The 22,333-nt window shown below is 35.4% G+C and overlaps 1 protein-coding gene across 1 annotated transcript; it reads left to right on the top strand.

Annotated features, from left to right (window-relative positions):
* The first annotated feature begins 15,771 nt into the window (after positions 1–15,771).
* LOC145634950 (mitochondrial ATP-independent inner membrane protease subunit 1b-like) lies at positions 15,772–21,206 on the top strand. The gene is made up of 5 exons (XM_081686269.1): positions 15,772–15,973; positions 16,075–16,302; positions 17,563–17,673; positions 20,438–20,494; positions 20,910–21,206. The coding sequence occupies exons 1-4, from the start codon at positions 15,848–15,850 to the stop codon at positions 20,468–20,470; spliced, it is 498 nt and encodes a 165-aa protein (XP_081542395.1). The 5' UTR covers positions 15,772–15,847; the 3' UTR covers positions 20,471–20,494; positions 20,910–21,206.
* The last annotated feature ends 1,127 nt before the right edge of the window (positions 21,207–22,333 follow it).

The raw sequence follows: 22,333 nt of genomic DNA, 5'->3' as shown, positions 1-22,333 counted from the left end.
TTTAGTTCCTTTAGCTATCTTTCAGTTCCTTTAGCTTACTTAGTTTTATTTCCGCAAAAAGTTTGGCTAAACTGTCATACTACAATTCAACCCCCCCTTCTTGTAGTATTCATTGAAACAACACCTATGCAGGTAGTGCCGAAGAAAGGTGGGATGACTGTGATAACCAATGAAAAAAATGAATTAATTCCCACTAGAACTGTAACAGGGTGGCGTATGTGCATTGATTATCGTAGATTAAATATCGCCACTAAAAAGGACCACTTCCCTCTTCCCTTTATAGATCAAATGCTTGAGAGGTTAGCCAATCATAAATTCTTTTGCTATTTGGATTGGTATTCGGGATTTTTCCAAATTCCGATTCACCCTGAAGATCAGGAAAAGACTACTTTTACATGCCCTTATGGCACTTTTTCATATCGTAGAATGCCCTTTGGTTTATGTAATGCACCCGCTACCTTTCAAGGTTGTATGATGAGCATTTTTTTCTGATTTCATAGAGTCTATTATGGAGGTCTTTATGGATGATTTTAGCGTATATGGTCTTCATTTGATTCATGCTTAATTAATCTCGCTAAAATTTTGAAAAGATGTGAAGAGTGCAACTTAGTTCTTAATTGGGAAAAAATGTCACTTCATGGTAACAGAGGGAGTAGTCCTAGGTCACATTGTATCTGATAAGGGCATACAAGTAGACAAAGCTAAGATATCAGTGATTGAGCAATTACCTCCCCCAGTTAATGTTAAGGGAGTTAGAAGTTTCTTGAGTCATGCGGGGTTTTATCGCCGTTTTATCAAAGATTTTTCTGAAATTGCTAAACCACTGACTCATCTTTTGCTCAAGGATGCTCCTTTTATTTTTACTGACGAGTGTCTTGAGGCTTTCAACAGGATTAAGCAGGCTTTGATATCAGCACCCATCATATGTGCTCCTGATTGGAACCTTCCTTTCAAGATCATGTGTGACGCAAGTGACTTTGCGCTAGGAGCCGTGCTCGGACAGAGGAAGAACAAGGTTTTGCATGTTATTTATTATGCAAGCAAAACCTTGGATGAAGCTCAAGTCAACTATGCCACTACGGAAAAGGAGTTCCTTGCTGTTATTTATGCTTTAGAAAAATTTAGATCATATCTTGTTGGTTCTAAAGTTATTGTTTTCACTGACCATGCAGCATTGAAGTACTTGATAGCCAAGGCGGAATCAAAGCCAAGGCTACTCCGATGGGTTCTTTTGCTCCAAGACTTCAACATTGAAATAAAAGATAAAAAGGGAGCAGAGAATGTAGTGGCAAATCAGTTATCACGAATCAGGTATGATGAGGGTAAGGATTCTCTTCCTATAGATGATTCATTCCCTGATGACAACCTGCATGCAGTTGTAGAGCAACACCCTTGGTATGCGGACTTTGCTAATTATTTAGTGGGTGGTACTCTACCTCCTGACTTGTCCTACCAACAGAAAAAGAAATTTCTTTCTGATGTTAAACATTATTTTTGGGATGATCCTTTTTTGTTTCGTGAGTGTGCAGATGGATTATTTTGCAGGTGTGTTCCCGAATGGGAAGCTCATGGCGTTCTTACTGCTTGTCATACCTCACCTTGTGGAGGACATCACGACCCCACTAAAACGGTGGCTAAGATTAATGAGTCAGGCTTCTATTAGCCTACTATGTTTAAGGATGCTAACACTTTTGTGCAGGCTTGTGAATCTTGCCAGAGGACTGGCAACATTTCGCGGAGGCATGAGATGCCCCAAACCGGGATTCTTGAAGTAGAAATATTTGATGTTTGGGGTATTGATTACATGGGGCCGTTCCCATCTTCCAATGGGAATTGCTACATACTCGTAGCCGTCGATTATGTGTCTAAGTGGGTCGAGGCCATAGCTTCACCAACAAACGATGCCAAGGTAGTCATCAAGCTCTTCAAGAAGACCATATTTCCGAGGTTTGGTGTTCTACGGGCTATTATTAGTGATGGAGGTACTCACTTCCATGAAAGACAATTGGATAACCTCCTTAAGAAGTATGGTGTATATCACAGAACCGGGCTTAGTTACCACCCTCAAACTAGTGGTCAAGTTGAGGTCTCTAATAGGGAAATCAAGGCGATCCTAGAAAAGGTAGTAGCCAAGTCAAGGAAAGATTGGAGTATGAAGCTCGATGACACACTTTGGGCATACTGAACAGCATTCAAGACACCAATTGGTACTTCGCCTTATAGATTAGTCTATAGTAAGGCATGTCATCTTCCCGTGGAGTTGGAGTACAAAGCTTTTTGGGCGATCAAGGAGCTTAACATGGACTCTAAGGTCGCGGGTAAGAGAAGACTCCTCCAACTCAATGAGTTAGATGAGTTTAGATTGTCGGCATATGATAGTGCGCGAATCTACAAGGAGAAGACCAAGAAGTGGCATGACAAGAGGATCTTACCAAGAGAGTTTGCACCGGGTGATAAGGTTCTTCTCTTCAATTCTAGATTAAAGATTTTCCCAGGAAAGTTGAAGTCTAGGTGGTCCGGTCCCTTCATTGTCACAAGGGTGAACAAATTTGGCTCGGTAGAGTTGGTCAATGACAAGGGTGAAGAGTTTAAGGTAAATGGCCAACGATTGAAAGTGTATCATGAGGGCGCTACTAGTAGAGATGTGGAGGAAACCCTCCTAACTCCACTTCCAACCTGAGCATCAAGGTGGTAAGAAGGTCGTGCGGGACCTAGATAAACCAGCTCTTTGCGGGAGGCAACTCGTATTTCTTGCTTTCTAGACTAGTTTTCCTTTTTCTTTATTTTTATTTTTATTTTAGAGAGGCGAGGAGAGTGAAATTTTACCATTTATAAGTGTTTTTGTACAGGTATAGGCTTGAGAGGTAAAGAGACTTAGAAAAATTTGAAGACGAAAAGAAATCGAAGAAAAGCTAAGGAAATCCGACTGGGCATGGGCCCGATCGGGCGAAGCTCGCCCGATCGGGCGCGCAAGGAAGGACAATTTTCAGCTCTAAATTCGCCCGATCGGGCGCGCAAATGTAGTTAGAAACTGGAGCTAAATTCGCCCGATCGGGCGAGGGTGCCCGATCGGGCGCGCAAGTCAAGTTAGAAATTCGAGCTTAATTCGCCCGATCGGGCGAGGTTGCCCGATCGGGCGCAAATCGAGTGAAGGAAAAGAAATGTCGGGCGAAGCTCGCCCGACCGGGAGAGTGAAAGGGCGAAATTTTCGTTCGTATTCGCGCCTGATCGGGCGCGCAACCAGGCTTCTGGAATTCAGGAAAATTCGCCCGATCGGGCAAGGCTTGCCCGATCGGGCGCGCCTATTTTTGGCCGTCCTCTATATTCTTTCCCCTTCTTTCTTTCCTCACTTTCTTCTTCTTTCATCTTCCTCACCATTACTTTCTCTCTCTAAAACCTCCATTTTTACACCTTCAAACTCCCTTATTTTCAAGATCTTCTCCAATTCTTCCATCAAAACTCAAAAATTTTTGCATATTCTTGATCCTTTCATCTTTCTCTACAATCTACACCTAATTTCTACCACTTTCTCTCAATTTTCTCTAAACCCTAAGCGAGAGAAAGTCTTCAATTCCTACCTTTTCTAATCACAAATGGCTCTTAAGAGATCAAGAACTGTAAGGGGGGAAAGCTCAAGGCAACAAGAGGCTAGAATTGACCCGGAATTGCAAGTTCCAGGATGGGAGAGGGTGGTCATCACCACCCAAGAGCAAAAACAAAGGATGATCAACATCACCCCACCCTTATTAAATTAGGAATTGATAAACCTGTGGAAAAGTTGTTTAAGGGAATTGGCATGAGCGGTTTCTTTAACATGCATTACGATACTTATGATTACTTAACCTTGGAATTCGTTTCTAGTTTTAATGTCATAAAATCTAATGCTTTAATTTCTCATGTTCAATTTAGATTACTTAATCATGATGTTACATTGTCATTGAAAGAATTTGGCAAAATTTTTGAGTTAAAATCGGATAGGCCAATTGAACCTCCCCAAGACAACATTGTCGTTGTCTATCAATCCCTTACGGGGGATGCTAATTTGAACCTCCAACATGCCAAGGGCACTTGGACACAACATCCCATGCTAAAGTTTTGGCAACGGTTTGTTGGCCTTACCATCTTTGGAAGGCATGAACCCGCCAATGTTAGGCGGGATGAGCTAGAATTGTTAGGGTCATATATGCTTCCTAGGAGTGATAAGCTCAACATAGTCCACAAGATGGCCAACCACTTCCAAAGGATGGCCAATGCGGCCGAGGCGGGTAGGTCTAGGGTACCCATTTATTTTGGTGGCGTAGTAACTCACATAGCGGTCAAACACCTTAACTTTGTCCCTAACAACGACGGTAAGGTAGCCGGCCCAACTATTATGGACCTACCCTATTTAGGTGGCCTTAATTGGATTAATGTCATGGGAGGTGAGACTTGGTGGGTGATTCAACGGGAATCGGGTAGAAGGGATAATGCTTTCACTTTGCCTAACCCCACCTTGACCAAATTTGAGAAGGGGGAGCCTTCTTATACTTTCGAGATTAACGGTCAAGGTGAGGTTCAACCACCTCACCCTTCACCTCAACCCCACCAATATCCCATAGACCATTCACCTCATCACCATTCACCACACTACCCACCACCTCCACCCTTTACATATGATATTCCCACTTCCTCAACCAACTACAACATTGACCCTAACGCCCTTTATGACTTCTCGGCTTTTAGGAGCCAATTAAATAGGATTGAGATGGGGCAAGGGAGAGTTGAGGGTATGGTTAGGGACTTGGACACTAGAGTAGGGTCTCTAGATAGACGGGTGGGGTATGTAGAGAGGAACCTCGGGAGGGGTTTATACCCCATGTATGATGATTATGCCCGTCGGGGGGCTATTCCCCTCGATTCACTTGTTCCCGATTGGTTCCAATATCCGCAAGGTGGATATACGAACCCAAGTGCCTATGGTACCTATGTAGACTACTCATCGGTCCATGGTTATGGGACCGATGTACCTTTTGGTGGGCTTGGGGGGAGTGTGGACCCTAACTACTTTGCAGGTGGTTAGGGTTATGGAGGTGGTGGCTCTAGCCATGGAGGAGCCGGTTCTAGCCACGGAGGGGGCTATTCGAGGATGGATGAGGATGAAGCGTAGGCTACACTCCCAAGTCAATGAGGGCATTGCTTGATTTGTCTTGGGGGGTGATCTTTCGCTTGGTAATTCTCTTCCTTTTCTCTTTTTATTTGCTTTCTAGTATAGTTTTTATTGCTTTCCTAGTGTAGTTTTTATTGCTTTCTTATATATGAAAAATACAAAAAAATTGAAAAATAAAAAAATACAAAAATACATTCCAATGAATTGTAATTCATGCTTCCCTGTGCCCCTTACTTGAGAAAATTTGTTTTGATTCTTGGTTATTGATAATGAGCATTGTGGATTTTTTGGTCATGATTTGAAGTTTAATTGCTTGGATTCCTAAACATGCGTCAATTTTGCCAACTATTTGTGAATATAGTGCTTGACTAGTTGATTTGGTTAGGAAATGTGTGATAGTTCCATAATTCCTGGTATGGCAATGAATTTGAGTATTGGTTTGCAACTATGAGTAGTGTTTCATGACTTATTATTATGCACATGAGGAGGACGAAGGCGTTCATTCTTTTAGGTAGCCTTCAGAGTATTTAGATACATTTGTTCCCTTCTTGCTACCCATGTTGTTGCTTGTGCCCTTTTATTGTTTATTTAGCCACATTACAAGCCTATATGAGCCCCATTGGTTACTAGTCCCAAGCTTGGCTTGGGGGAGCTATTAGTTGGTGAGGTGAGGGAGTTGTAGTGTGCACATTATTTGCACAATGTGGGAATAAAAGAAGAGTTGTTGTTCTTTGATTTTTGATTGGAAAATATTGATGTTGTGTTTCAAAGTTGAAATTTCCAATATGAGTTAAAAAGAAAAAAAGAGCAAAAGAAAAAAATTTAATGCTCAAATGTTCTATCTGAAGGTTGTTCAAGAAAAAAAAAAGAAAAAAAAATCAAGTTTGAAAAGAAAAAAAAAAGAATGAGTTCAAAGTTTGTTTTTCACTCAAGTTCTACATTATCATATTTTTATGAGTGAATTTTGTAAGTGTTGGGATTGTTTATGATGATTGGAGTTGTATTTGGTGGTTTTTGTTGGAGTTAGTTATGTTGATGGAGATGTATGATCATCATTAATTTTGATCATGGGTTTATTAGGATTTGGCTCCCTTAATGCATAGCTTTTCTCTCACATACTCCCAAATTTATCCTACCCTTTACCCTAGCCTTATATTACAAGCTTTAAAGACCTTCCGACCTTGTGCATAGAAATTATGTAAATGTGAAAGTGTTGTTTATCAATGCAAGTTATGACTTGACATATTTCGAGTCGACTAGTAGGTTGAGCGTTCATTGTTCTTATACACACGAGAGTGTGAGTTGGGAGGGCATTGTTCACATTAAAGGGGTTGGTTGGAGAGCGATCGAGTACATCTTTTACTCGCCACATAAACAAGAGTTGAGTGTGTGAGCACTAGTCTTGAATTCTATATGCTCTTGTGGTTTGCTCTATTTGACAATTGTTGGGGAGGAAGGGTGATTAGATGAATAAGATTGATTGATGTTGAAGCATGTTCATTAGATTTGCCTTGAATCGTTTATGCTTGATTTGATTATTGGGGTGAAGCATGTTTTATATGTTCATTGATGAGCTCTTTGCTTAGGGACAAGCAAAGGTTTGGCTTGGGGGAGTTTGATATGTCTATTTTATATAGTAATTTACCCCCGTCCCTTGGTCATAATTAGTAGTGTTTTTGGCTCTCTCGAGCCACTTTTATTACTAATTTGTGTTTTCTAGTGTTTTCGTAGTCTTTATTGAGTTTTGTAGGAAATTGCGCCTTTGGAGCATTTTCTCGGGTTTTTCATGGAGCGACTACGGGAATTAGAAGAGCACGACCATCTTTGAAGCCCAAGGCCGGTTAGAGTCATCGAGCCGGTGATTAAGGGCTCGGTAATTGAGATTCCGAGGTATTTGGACCGAGTATTCAAGACCCGAAGAGGAAATCCGGATTGGGCCGAGAAATCAAGCCCAATTGAAGTCCGAGCCTCAAAGTGAAGCAAGGGCCCGATCGAGCAAGGATTAGCACGATCGGGCGCGACATGCTTGGTGCTGGTGCGTGGCCTATAGCGCCCGATCGTGCGAGCCTCTAGCACGATCGGGCAACGCTGTTGAGAAGGAGCGCAAGGAAAAAGGCGGGCCCGATCGGGCGGCCCTTTGCCCGATCGGGCGCGTGTTTTCTCAAGACCTGATTAGTTAGTTTTAATTTTTGTTTTAGGGAACGTTTAAGTACGAGATTTGTACGTAATTTTTTATTACCTTCTTTCTTAAACTTTCTCTCTCTACTTAAAATATTTTCTCTCTCTTAAATTCTCTCTCAACTTTTGTTCTTAATTACTTCCATTAATCCAGTTTTCTTTTGGTAACAATTTCTTCTCTTTTAATTTCAGCTATTTTAATTACTTACTTCTTTGATTATGCTTTGTTTTATTTATTTGATTAGTTTAGCTATGATTATGTGTGAGTAGTTTCATTCTAGGGTTTATGGGGATCCATAATTAATATGAAGGGATAATTTGTTATTATTGATTATTGATATTGCATGATAATTTCTTATTGAATTGTTTTAATTCTTTGCAATTAGATTATGAATCGAGCAGATGTAATTTGATTGTGAATGTTTAGCAATATTTAATTGATGAATCGAGCAGATGTTAATTTAATATTAAAGGCTATTTTCAATAGGAACTTAGATCTAGTAAATTGCGAGAGCCTGTTAGATCTATGTTGATTAATAAATTGCGAGAGCCTGTTAATCATGTTATTTGTGCATTGTTAATTATTAATTACTTTGTTTTATCCCGGAATATTAATTATTGGTGAACCTGTGACCCTAGGCTTCCTTATTATTGTGTCTTTTCTCCATAAACTTATTCTTCGTAGTATAGAATTTATTCCCAAAAATATTGGTTACTTAGATAATTTAGATTATAATAAATAATTAGGAGTAAAAAGACTTGTTTCCCTGTGGAGTTCGACCCTACTTCCCTATCTACATTAGTTAGAGGATTTAGGTATTACTTTTGATTAGGGGATACGACTTTACCCTGTCAACGATAATAATTTATTATTTTGAATACTTATAATAATTATTAATATTAAAAATAATTTTAATATTTATTAATATTAATAATAACTAATATTTATTAATCATAATAATAATTAATAATAATAATATTTAATAATTCAAACTATTAAGAATTTATATTTAATAATATTGTTAATTAATAATTTCTAATAATTATAACAATTATTTCAAAAAAAAATAAAAATAATAACAATTAATAACAATTTCTTTTATAAACATTTGATATTAGAATCACAATCTGTAGAAACATTTTATGTGGGTATTGATTGTTAGTTCATTGAGTTGAATTATTTTTCAAATCTTTCCATACAATTTAAGAATTTAAAAAAAAAAAAAAGGAGGTTGTTTTCAAGTAGTACTTTGTATATCATTATTATTTTTAGGGTTAAAAATATATGATTAAGACAAATTTATAAGTAAAATCATTATTACTCATTAAATCATTTTATTTTAAAATTTTTGTGAAATAAATATAAGTAAACCGTTGTCTTTCATCTTTCTACTATTAACATATGTTAAATATGGTAAACATATATTTATGTTTTCACTCACCTAAATCAATGGTATATGCACTTAATAGTAATAGTAATAGTAATAGTAATAGTAATAGTAATAGTAATAGTAATAGTAATAATAATAGTAATAATAATAATAATAATAATAATAATAATAATAATAATAATAATAATAATAATAATAATAATAATAATAATAATAATAATAATAATAATAATAATAATAATAATAATAATAATAATGTTCGGGATATCGGCACAATGTTGTTCATGATACATTTGTTAATATACACATATATTTATTATCATCGGCACAATGTTGTTCGGGATACATTTGTTGATATTTGCTACAGATCTGGGATTTCAGCAAGAAAGGAGGTTGACATAGGATTGTTTGGATGGAATGACGGGGCCCTCAGACCTGCCGATGTGTTACTTTATTCATGGGATCGTGGTCGTGATGTATGTGTCGACTTCACAGGGTCTTCTCCTTTGACACAGACAGGGCTATCTGACTTTGTTCCGGGACGGGTTGTGGCTGATGCGGCTCATCGGAAGCGGGTTAAGTATGAAGCTCGTTGTCTGGCGATTGGATATGGTTTCATTCCCTTCTCCTTTTCTTCGCTTGGGGATTTAGAGAAGGAGGTTGTTGCGTTGCTGAAGCGGATTCAAAAGTTCTCGACGACGCAAGACATTTGGGCTCATGCTGCAGCTCATATATTCAATAGGGTAGGCTTTGCTATAACTAGAGGAGTCGGGGCCCAGATTGTATCTCGGCTTCCCACTAATTTATTGCAGGTTGTATGATTTTTTGTTTTTGAGATATAATAATAATAATAATAATAATAATAATAATAATAATAATAATAATAATAATAATAATAATAATAATAATAATAATAATAATAATAATAATAATAATAATAATAATAATAATAATAATAATAATAATAATAATAATGTTGAAATATGTTCTGCTCGGCTTTACTCTGCTCTGCCCAGAAGCTCAAAAGAACAAGGTCTTAGGCCTTGCAACTAGGGATGGCAATAGAACTGTATCCGACCCGGATCTGTGGATCCATATCCGTTTTCACGGATATGGATCTTGTGAAATTGGACCTGACGGATACGGGTCGGATACGGATCCTGTCCTGAAAAACGGATCTGGATATGGGTCTGACCCAAATACCCGTATCCAGATCCGTTTACCCGCGCGTTTTTATTTTTAAGAAAATCTATATCTATCTATACTTAGTATTTAAAAAACACAAACCACTATTTTTTTATATGACACATGGCATCACAAATCACTCAATACCCCATATGACACATGTCACCTCCCTTAATATTTATATTCAAGTAAGAAAATGAAGTGTTCCATTTCCACCATAATAAAATAAAGTTCAATTAATTAGTACTCATTACATAAACATATGAATTATAATAAAATAATCTTTTCATCTCCTAGACTTTAAATATAATTTAACTAATATATCTTTTCATATTTCACCATCTTCATGTATATATATCTATATAAATTCCTTCATCTTCTTTCACAGTTTTACCACCCTCGGTCTTTTTTTTTTCTTTAATTTTTAGAATAAAACAATTATTTTATATAATTAACCCAAGTAACAACCCGTGCATTGAACGGGCCAAAAAGCTAGTTATTTTTAAAATACAACCCAACGCATATCAGATATAATTTTGAGTTCCAAATTAGCCCAAAGAGTGAACCGGGTGGAACAAGAAGATATAATTTTGAGTTTCTGACTAATTCTACAAAACTCTATAATCTCACACTCTCTAACTCTAACGGCACCTTCAATCTGCAACTCGCAACTTCGCAAGTAACTTCATCAGCCTAATCTCTAGGGCGACCGTCAGTCAAACACTCCAGCAGTAGTTTAATTAATTTTCAAATGCTTTACTTTGATTAATTTTTTTCATGTAAATACTTAATAATTTGTTAGTATAAAGAGTGGATTTATATGTTTGCTGTTTATTTTGTCACTAGTTGCATGCTAAATAATTTATATGTTTGTTGTTCATTTAGTATAATGAGTGGATTTATATATTAATTTTCATGTTGTCGTTTTAGCTAATTGTAAGATTTGCAACTAGTTTGCAATTCTTTTGCATTTTAATTTTCATTTTGTCATTTAATTATTGTAAATTGTGGTTTGTTGTGTTGGTATGACTTATGTTGTGTAGGTACATGAACTTGCTTTAAAAAGTTTTGAAATTGATTGTAAATTGTTAATGAAAATTAGTTTAAATTATTATTCTTTTTAATATTTATTTCAGCCTTATGGAAATTGGAAAGTAGATCTTTTGCTAAAAAACAAGGTACGATGTGTTGAATCCGTTTTGGATCTGTTTTAGACCCAGATCTGTAGGATCCAACGGATATGGATATGGATCCTGCTTTTCCATACCCGAAGGATCCGGATCCAGGGTGCAAAAACGGATCTGCATCTGGATATGGATCCATTCGAATTCGGTCCAGATCCGACCCATTGCCATCCCTACTTGCAACACACTCGCCCGATCGGCCCATTAGTCTGCCCGGTCGGGCCCGCCATTCAGCTTCGCCCAACTAACTTCTTTAGAGGATTGAGCTTCTTTGGATCTTCGTTTTTTAACATGTGCTTTTATATGAGTTGGCCCAATTTGCTTTTTCTTGATATCCAAGTGTTGGACTTGTATTAAAATTAGTACTCCACATAAAACCGGACCTTTAATCTCCGAACCAATTTAATTGGCTCGACCTTGAAATTCAAATATCTGGTCATAAAATACGATTTGACTCCAATGTTTTTGTAGTAACTCAATAAGCTCGAGAATTATCATAATTGTGAAAATTCCTACAAAATAATATCAACTCTACAAAAACACTAGAAAACGCATATTAGTAATAAAAATAGCTCCGCAGAGCTCAAATAAGTACAAATATGATCATGGCACGGGGAATATATATATATAAGACTCATCAGTTTTATAAAAATTATTATGAGGGTTTTTAATTAAATAAAATTAGTTTATTATTCAAGAATATGAAATGGAATATTATAAGGTTCATGTTCATATAATTGGGGGTTTTAATTTAGTTGTTGTGATTATTAATGACCTTATATTGATTAAGGTTATATCTAATTGTAGGGTGTTTTTGACAAGAGTTCTTGAGGTTCCTTTTGTGTTTGCTAAGTGAAGATCAAGTTACATTTAGGTGGCTTGATACCTTTTGTTTTGAAAGAAGTCCTAAATATTAATTAAAGCCATGCGACATCTACAATTGCCAATTAACGATAATGAAAACGAATTTAACAAAATAAAACAAGAATTAATCGGGGAAGGGCTAAGAATCCAAATACATAGATATAACAATTCAGCACATTCTCAATTCGTTGTCTCATACAAATTTTTGAGTGGATCCGTCGTCGCTCCGCAATTTTGCGAGCGAGTAAATTCTTGTGCTGATTCTGTAACTCGAATATGAGCCATAATCAATTGTAGCCCCGCATAACTAGAGACCAAATTAAACACAAATAAAACTTTGTCTTTCGAAGGAGTCCGAATAACCTTGTCTTTTAAAGGAGATCGAAAAAATCTTGTTTTTCGAAGGAGATAAACCCTTGATTTCAAGTAAAACATTATTATAACCTAATAAAAAAAATCTTGGGGGGTGTGCACACTTAGGAGAGGAATTGAGTTTTTGAAAAGAGGAATTGATTTTAATAATCATGATTATTGAATTATTGAGTTATTGGAATTATTTTGATAATTTTGAGAATTGATTTTTGAAGTATGACTTTTGAATTATTGATTTAGTTATTGGAATTGGCTTTAAAAGCATTTTTGCTAATAAGTTGAGTTTACTTATCTTGTACTTGGATGTACTTGGCATATTTTGCTAACTCGTATTTGTTTTGGTTTTGGTTCGCTCTGTTTACCTTAATGGTAAGCAATGTTTTGACTATTTTCAAGTGGAGTCAATAAATGAGCATTTGGGAGTCCCAGGATATGCTTCACCTAGTTTTAGGAATATTGATTTTTGTCTTTTTTTTTTTTGTATTCATAATAATGATTACTATGTTCTAAGTATTAGTAGAGGAAGAGTTTGAGTTTTCGCTGCAAAGTTTTAGTTTTGGTTAGTAGTTTTGAGTAGCTTTGCTTAATCACGCGGGGGTAATACTCCTAAATCTATCTACGGTATAATTATACATATTATACTAGTATTTTCATATAGGAAGATTTGAGGGTGTTACAATTACAATGAAGGAGTAGTAAAGCAAGAAGAAAATGGAGTATGAAGAAGTTGGAGGATGAAGAAGATGGAGGAGGGAGAAGATGGAGTACAAAGAAGAAAAGGACGAGAAAAGGTACCAAAAAAATATCAAAATAATCATGAAATTCCTCTTACTTACCGAAATGCCATTTTGAGATACAACTTGTTTGCGTTACTAAACAAGTTTCCCACAATCATAAACTTAAACTCTAACACGATAACCAATAAGCTATTAGCTTATTAGAGCAACTCCAACAGGAAGCTAATTGTCAAATTAGTTTCCCATGCCACATAGGATTGCAAAGCTATTCTTCCTTCTAGCTAATTTATGCCACAATGATTTAGCTAATTAGCATATAGATTTTTCAGCTTTATTTTTTTTAAATAATTAGTATTTTATTAGAGACAAAAGCTAATTAGCTTAGCTAAGCTAATTTGCTTGGCATTAGCTTGGCCAAGCTAGTTATTAAACTATCCTCTTATGGTTTGGCTATTAGCTTGAAAATTATTAAAATTGCAAGCTAGTCCCTAAAAGCAACCATTGGAGTTGCTCTTACTTGACATTCTATCAAAATTACATATTAATCAAGATTTTTATTCTGAAAATAATGCAGTGACTCGGGGCATCACACGGGCTTAAAAACTAGTTTGATTTATAAATCATGTATCACACATGCACCATACTACTATTAAATGAATGGTAAAGTTGTCTTTTAAATTAACAAATTTAGTTGCTAATGGCTACATCCCCCTCTAGGTAAAACTACCTAAACCCCCCCCCCCTCACTAAATTACTATATAGCCCTTACCCTCCCCACTAGTAGACAAACTACAACCCCTCCCCACTAATTGCACAGTACATAAAAATAAAAAATAAAAAACAAAAAAAAAACCATTTCAAATATTTTCTCTCTCTACAACCTTCTTCTTCATCAATTTCTCTAAACTTTCTTTCTCATAAAAACCAAAAAAATTCGAACAATATCACTCTAAATTTACTCCAAAATACTACAAATGTCTAACATTCGTGAAGAAAATTTTCAATTGCAACAATATTTTGAGAAAGAGTGAGTAATTTAATCTAAGTACAAATTTTTGTGTATATATGAACCCTAATTTTTCAATTTTAATTTGCGATTATATGTTCTTAAACATAATCTGCAATGGTTACACTTATTTTTATGCAAAAACGAATAAAATCTACTATATTTTGTGCTATTTTCCATTTTTTTCAATTTTTAGTTTACAAATTTTGCGTTACATATGTAAAAATCATAAGGAATTATGAAATTGTTTGCCATTGAAAAATGAGTATAAAGTATAATTATGTTAATTTTCTGAATTAGTTGAGTTTCGTAGAATTACTAATAAGATTTAAATTATTTCATTTTGAAAATGACTTTTCGGTAAATGTTCATTTTCATTTTGATAGATGTTCATTATGATATTAGTATGTGTTCATTTACATTCTTACCTTAGATCTTCTAAGGCTCATTCTTAATTAAGAAAAAGATTACCAGAGTTTTGTTAATGATCTTTACATATTAATGAATGTTTACTGGTATTTAAACAAATGTTTATTTGAATGTAAATACGTACATGTTCATTATCGTATTGAAAATAAGCACATAGACTATAATAATACATGTTTAACTTCATATTAAATTATATGCTCATGAGCGTCATTTGAATATTATATTACATACATTTTAACTCTAATATTGATAGATGTCTATTCGAACCTTATATATAGATGTTCATTTGGATATATGTATATTCACACATATATTAATGTATGTTCATTCACATGTTAAAATATGTTCAAAAATAAATCACATATTGTTCATTCATCATAAACCTCTGATGATTATATTTTAAAATATAATTTAATCTTATGGTATTTTGTCATATTGAATTATTATTATTAATGGTCATTTACATTTATAGATATTCTTTTGATTTTTTTTTTTTTTATATATATGTTCTTTTTCATATTAATAAATGTTCATTTAAAAGTTAATAATACATGCTCATTTATCATTTAATAATTGTTCATTTATATTTTATACGTTTTCATTTTCATATTGAAATATTTTTATATATTTATAGTTTGTTCATTTCCAATTTGTAATTATTATTAATGCGTAAATGTTGAATTTTGAATCCTTAGATTTAATGTACTTTTGTTTGGAATGTGTTTATATAATATTTTTTTAAAAAAACTTGATCGATCTCTTACTGTATAGGATAATCAATTAAAGAAGTTGAAGGCGACAAATATCTTGTGCTCATATTATGCATTACATGGAAAACACACATATGTATATTAGAGGTGCAACAAGGAGGATATACATATATACACTTTATTATACCAAATGTAACAAAGAATGTTCATTTAACAAGACACATATGTACATTAGGTTCACTTTCATGTTTATGAAACAATTATTACATGTAATAGTATAGTTATTTATAGAAAAGTCTTAAAATTCAATTCAAAAAATATATTAATTTGAACAAAAACTCCTTGTTATAAAAATGAACATCTAATGATATATAAATGAACATTTACTAATACAAAAATGAACATGTTATAAAAATTTGCAGGAAATTCATAAATGAAAAGGAGCGGGGTCGGGACGCGCGTGGAGGGTGCGCGGAGGGTGGGGGGGCTGTAGGTGGTGTTCCCTATCGTGGGGTGTAGGTAAAAATTTGTATAACAAAAAAAGAATGACTTGTATTTAGCCCAAAAAGATCAACCAGGTATCTCCTAAAGGTTACCAAAAAAAACTGTACTAGATGTCAAACGGAAGAAGGTGAAGAACAGAAAATGGTGTTCAGAAACCCCGAGTTCTGGCGATTCTTCATCAAAGAAGCTTCCAATTCATCAATGGCGTTACTCAAGTTCTTCTGCATCGTCCATGTCACTCGTACCTACGTTCTCGATGTTGCCAGGGTACTCTCTCTCTCTCTTTCTTTCTTTCTCAATTACCAATTCAATCAAAACTTCTAATTAATCAACCCCAGTAATTCTATAACCAATATTATTTTTTCCAGATTCCTGGTGCAAGTATGCTTCCAACCTTTAATATTACTGGGAATAACTTAGCTCTAATCGATCGAATTTCGCCTCGATTTAGCAATGTTGCTGTTGGAGATGTTGTCGTTGTTTGTTCGCCTGAAAACCCTAGAAAAGTCATCACTAAACGATTGGTCGGAGTTGAGAATGATCGTGTTACGTATCTTGTTGATCCTAAGCACAATGATGAATCTAACACCGTTGTGGTATGCTTAAATTCTTTAATGGGTAACTAGTTTTTGGTATTTTACTTTCTGGCATTTTGTTTAGTTTTTCTTTGGATTAGTATCTGTGCGGCGAGTTTTATCCCTTTACTCAAATCAATTGTTAAATTAACCCCTTTTGCGTAGCAATTAAGACCCGTAGTTTTCATACATTGTGATATTAAGCTGATTTTCTGGTGAAGCTGTCACTGGATATATTCGATGATGCATCACTTGAGTCTAATTAAAGATTTTCCCGCTAGTTTGCCGTTCTCAGATATTACCAAAGAAGAATGTGGATTGAAAGCATATATACGACATTGTTGGTTTGGAGTAATTGTATTACAAAGCTGAAATTTACAAGAGAAATATTGTTGTAAGGGGGCACTTTAATTATCAAAATACCACTGAAGAGAGAATGACACCTTAAGAGGGTATAAAATCTTAAAAATGCTTCATAAAATGTACATCTTGTTGATGATTTGGTGGCTTAAAGTGATTAGGTGGGATTATGAAAATGCGTGGTGGTGTTTGAGCTCTTTTACCCATCTTACATGTATAGATTTTTTATGATACTTCCCATCAGATTCCGAGAATGTATCAAAAACTAATGTGGTACCGTGTTAATAATTCATTGAATTGTGTTTTGCCTAGAATTCTATGCCGATAAAATGCTATAGTGAATTTGTTGTCCCTTAGTGAAGCCCATAAATAATTTGTTCATATTGTTGCTATGAGTTTTGGGGCTTAGAATGTGTCATATGGATGTCTAGATTGACAGCTTGATGCAATGTTGAAACAATGGAATATTTTCTAACCATGCTAATTTACTTAATTGGGATATTCGTCAAGCTTGATTGATGAAGGTTTATATTTTAGATATATGTCAATGTTATACTATTGCAGACTCCCCTAGGTGGTTATCTGCCAAAAGAAATGTGTGTATCTTCTGTGCATAGTTAGACATCTTCAGAGGCTACAAGCTTCTAGAAGTTTGTGATCAGTTAACTCAATGATTAACATGGGAGAACCAAGGGAGTTTGTTACCCTTTATATCAAGAGAGTCCAATTCTGACCTACATATTGTGACTTCTTGTGCTATAAGCGTATAAGTAATGACAGTAATTACTGATCAATGTCCTACTATTAAATACTAATATATTTATTTATTTATTTTCCCCTGTTTTACATTTTTGCGTATTAGCTGTGGTATATGTCAAAATTTCCCACCTTGTAAAATTATGATTTTCCCATATTATGTAGGTGCCAAAGGGGCATCTATGGGTGCAAGGAGATAACATATATGATTCAAGAGATTCAAGACACTTTGGCCCCGTTCCTTATGGTCTTCTCTATGGAAAAGTATTTTGGAAAGTAAGTCATCAGATTAATATTTTCTTACACTTCTTTCAAGATAAAACTTGCTTTATCAGTTTCTAATAGAAAATTCTTGCTTTCACTGTTAGATAGCTCTTTTCTTGTTTACATATCAGAACTTTATGCTAGCAAATTATATTTTTATATTTCTGATATCAGAACTTTATGCTAGCAAATTATATATTTTATATTTCTGATTAGTGTTAAGTGGAAGGGTTGAAGAATCTTCATATTTGTGGTACATGGATAGCCTGATCATCAGTGTTACATAAATACAACCAGTAAGTTATCTGGACTTGACAAAAATTGTAGTGACTGGTGATGAGGGTTGAATTTGAGCTTATAGGATGACAAATTGCTACATACCCTCTAAAATGGTTCTTGACCATTAGATAGTAGGAGGCTATATTCTTTTAACTGTTAATTTTTAACACGGTTATGTCAATAATTACTCCCAAAATAATGATCATAAACATCGACTATAACTATGAGCTATTTTACTTTTCATTAATCTCTGAAGTCAATGAATTGTGAATCTTTCAACTAAATATAGACTTAGTTAAAGTCCGTTCTTTACTGACTTGGTGACTGGGGCTTTATTAATTCATGATGTGGTTTCGAACATGGATAATTGTAGGCATTTTTCATTATTTGCAGCTTGTATCTAAATTTATTTCTCTATTTTTTTGTTTATTTATATGTTGACTTGATTAGCAGTTCTTTGTGTTATCTGTGTTTATCTGATGTGTTTTAGATAATGCTTCTCACACAGCTTTATCATCTGTGTTTAAAACATGAATAATAATGCTTGAAACTGTTCTCTTTAGCTTATTATTTATCTAGGGTATAGTCATATACTCCCTCCGTTTCTTTTTACTCGCAACAAATACTATAAATAGCCGTTACACATTACTTGCAACAAACTATTTTCTTTCCTTTTATAGTATGTTTTTAAGTTTTTTTGTGTGATTTTACAAAATTACCCTTACTTTTGTTTTTAAACACCCTAATTAAACTACTGATTTTATCTCACCAACTTAAACTCTACATTAATTAACTTAACCATTTTCACCAAAATCATTCCCCTCCCAATTAAATTCATCATCACTTTCAATTGCCAACCACCACCAGTACCATCACTACCACCACCACCACCATACCCAGAATTTCTCTCTCTTTCTTCAACGATTTCCCCTCAATACGACCGCAACACCTCGCCGGAAGTCACGCCGCTGTCCCCTCGCTTGTCGCCGGTTCTGTTTTCTTTTCTTTTCTTCCCTGTCGCCGCCTTCCTCGTTGTGGGATTTGTGGGTTTTGTGGGTCGAAATTGGGGGTGGGTCGAAATCGTTGGTGGGTTTTGTGGGTCGAAATCGGTGGTGGGTTGTGGGCGAAAGGTGGTGGTGGGTCGAAATCTGGGTTGTGGGTGATATCGGGGTTCTGGGTTGTGGGCGAAATAGGTGGTGGTGGTACTTCTAGGTTGTGGGTTGTGGGTTGTGGGCGAAATAGGTTGTGGTGCTTCGAAATCGGGGTTGTGGGTCGAAATCATGGTGCTGGGTCGAAATCAGGGGCGGTGCTTGGTCGAAATCATGGTTCTGGGTCGAAATCGTGGTTGTGGGCGAAATCGGGGGTGGTGCTGGGTCGAAATCGCGCGTGGTTGTGGGCGAAGTATGGGGTGGTGCTGGGTCGAAGTCGTGGTGCTGATAGGTGGTGGTGGTGCTGCTGTTGGTGCTAGGTGGTGGTTTTTTTTTTTTTTTTTTTTTTTTTGGGTTGGATTAATACTGAACACATGCCCTTATTTTTTGTTAATTACACTAACCATCTTTTGCCTAGGAGTCCGCAAACTACTAGTTTGTTGCGAGTAAAAAGAAACGGAGGGAGTAAATGAAATTTTGGTTACATGCAAGAACTCCAACATTACAGAACATAAGCTAGTGGTTAGTGTTTGCAGGTGCTGCAGCAGCTTGGCTATAATGTCACATAGCATAAGTAGACATGGTTTTTTGATCAAACATAGTTTTTGAAGAAAATCAGAAGCCGACTTTTATCTATCAGTTGTTAGAGTGAACCGTATTCTTTTAATTTGTCAATTGTCATGCCATGTTATTGGAGTAATGATTTTAGTTTTCATCTGATTATTGACAAAACCTGAGCTTTTGACATTGAATGCCACTCTCTTTACTCAATGACCAGTATTTGGAAATACTTCTGTTGCTGGATCTTTTTATCTTTTATTTAGTACAACCTTTTCTCTGTTTCAAGTAAGAATATCTTTCTCCTAGCCACATTGCATCTCCAATTAGATAGATTTTCATGTATTCAGTTCCCATGTTGCAAGATCTGATAATGTCGTATTCATGCTAGCTTAAAGCTACTTTGTGGTCAGATTGATGTTATTGAATCTAGGTCTAAAGTAGATGGATGCTTCCCAAGTCTTCAGGGCAAAAGTTTGGGAGTCAAGTTTGAGCTGTTAGTGAGACTTAAGTCTGAGTTCTTAGTCAGAAATTTCAATCAAGCATATAAGTTTGGGAGTCAGGTTTGAGCTGTTAGTGAAACTTAAGTCTGAGCTATTTGTCCAATTTCAATCAAGAGCTGTTAATCAGGAATTCAAATCAAGAGCTGTTAGTCAGGAATTTCAATCAAACATGCAAATTTGAGAGACTGGCTTGTGTGTGTGTGTTAAGTTGTAGTTATATGTTCCTATATTGAGTTCTTTTGTTGGAAAAGCTTTCTTGTCTAAATTTGTTATCTGGACATTTTGTAGATTTGGCCGATGAAAGATTTTGGACCATTGTGATTGGTTCCTACAACCCAAAGAAAGGTATGCATAAGCATAATGCATTTAATATTCACTCTAACAATAGAAATTGTTCAGCCGAGTTTTTTTTAGTTGTTATTTTCCATTTCAATTTCCACTGTTAGATATGACAAACAGACTTGTTTACTTTAAAGATGCCAATGAGTAAAGGATGTTATCATATCTTAATCTGACTAAAAGACCTTTATATGACTGGAGTGATTCCTGTAAAGTAATTCTTGACTGGGTATGTTTGGGTACATGTTGAAGGGAGCTCAAATGAGCTTAGGCTGCCCTCTACAGCTCTACAATCCATTCCATTACATTCTCACATTGAAATATGCTTATTTCAAATGGAATAGTTTTTATTTAAACTAGGTATACTTAAAGAACACTGGACTTCTGTGTTTCTAAAATGCTCCTCTTTTTTCTGTTCCAGTTTCTGCTGAAGAAAATTGTCAACTTTTTGTTTACTGGATCTAACTCATGAGCTCTTTGACAAAACACAAGTATGCCTCATGGTCTGGCGGGGAAACTTGGCTGACAGTGATCGGCAATATGCACAGAATTTAGGACAGGATGTAAATGCATAAGTTGTTGCATTATTTTTTTACACAAAAAAAATTCGCTAATAATTTTTTAGTTGTAGTTGGTACAGTAGCAGGGCACAATTTTGAGATGCAGATATTTGTAAATGCCTTATCTTGTTGGTATTACTCTGTATTATTCTTGCTCAGTTCCCAGTGGTATTCGTTGCATGGGGAAGTTCTTTGTAGCACTAGTGCAATTAGTCATTTTGGTGAATGTGACCAACTTATGGTAGAGTACACCTGTTGGCCAGCTCCCTCCCTTGTCCATTGGTTTGACGATCTTATGGTAGAGTACCGGGTGCATCACTGAGGCTTACATCGCTGCTCATTGATCACATAAATTTCCGGTTGAGCAGTCTTCTACATAGAATGGCTCCTAAAGTTATTGTAAACAGCGGATGTCATTGTGAGAATTTCACACATTTTGACGCTTGATCATATTTCTCGAGATACGTAGTACTTTTTGTGGTAAATTCACATAGATTTAGGCATGTAAAACACAGTTTCAAATACCAAGTTATGTTGTGAATTTGCACTTTCATAAATACATTAATGATAATAGTAGTAAAATCATTACTTTTATTCCTTCATCTTCCAAATTAAGGGCTATATATAAGCATTAAATATATTCTTGGAAATTGTTTAAAATTAGGAATTCATGACAAAACATGCGTAAATCAGTGTTATTAGTGTTTATATTTTGACGATTTCTTAACTTTTTACGATTTTCAAGTGTAAATTTAATGCTTATATGTAGCTCTAAGGGCTATGTATAACATTTTCCTTTTATTTTTTCAAAATTATAATTGATGCTCATGAGCTAAAAGTGGACTCATCAGTGCGTGACTTGTTATACTGGGGTAACTGTCCAGAAGGTAAGTTCACAATTAAGTTGGCTTTAGCAATCATAAGGCGAGAGAATAGTGATCAGGAGGATGTCAGTTGGGGCTTGGTTTGGAGAGTGACGGTGCAGCAGCGGGTTCGTGTTTTTCTCTGGTTGACCATGCATAACAGGGTTATGTGCAATGTTAACAGATACAACATATCTCTGGTTGATGACCTAAGTGTACATTGTGTAATCATGGGGAGGAAACCACACTACATGTCCTAAGGGACAGTAAGGCCGCGAGAGAAGTGTGGAGGAATGAGGGAGGACCAGCAAACGCGAGCATTTTCAGAAGTGGAAATCTACAACAATGGATTGTGCGCAACATAAAGGTACAACAACAGAACTCTTAACCTCCAGAAATTTGGCCAACATATTTCACAACAA

The sequence above is a fragment of the Chenopodium album genome, chromosome 6 (assembly GCF_948465745.1).
Source record: "Chenopodium album chromosome 6, dcCheAlbu1.1, whole genome shotgun sequence".
NCBI lineage: Eukaryota > Viridiplantae > Streptophyta > Magnoliopsida > Caryophyllales > Amaranthaceae > Chenopodium > Chenopodium album.
The sequence above is the reverse complement of the archived record's forward strand: the minus strand, read 5'-3'. Positions and strand labels throughout refer to the sequence as shown.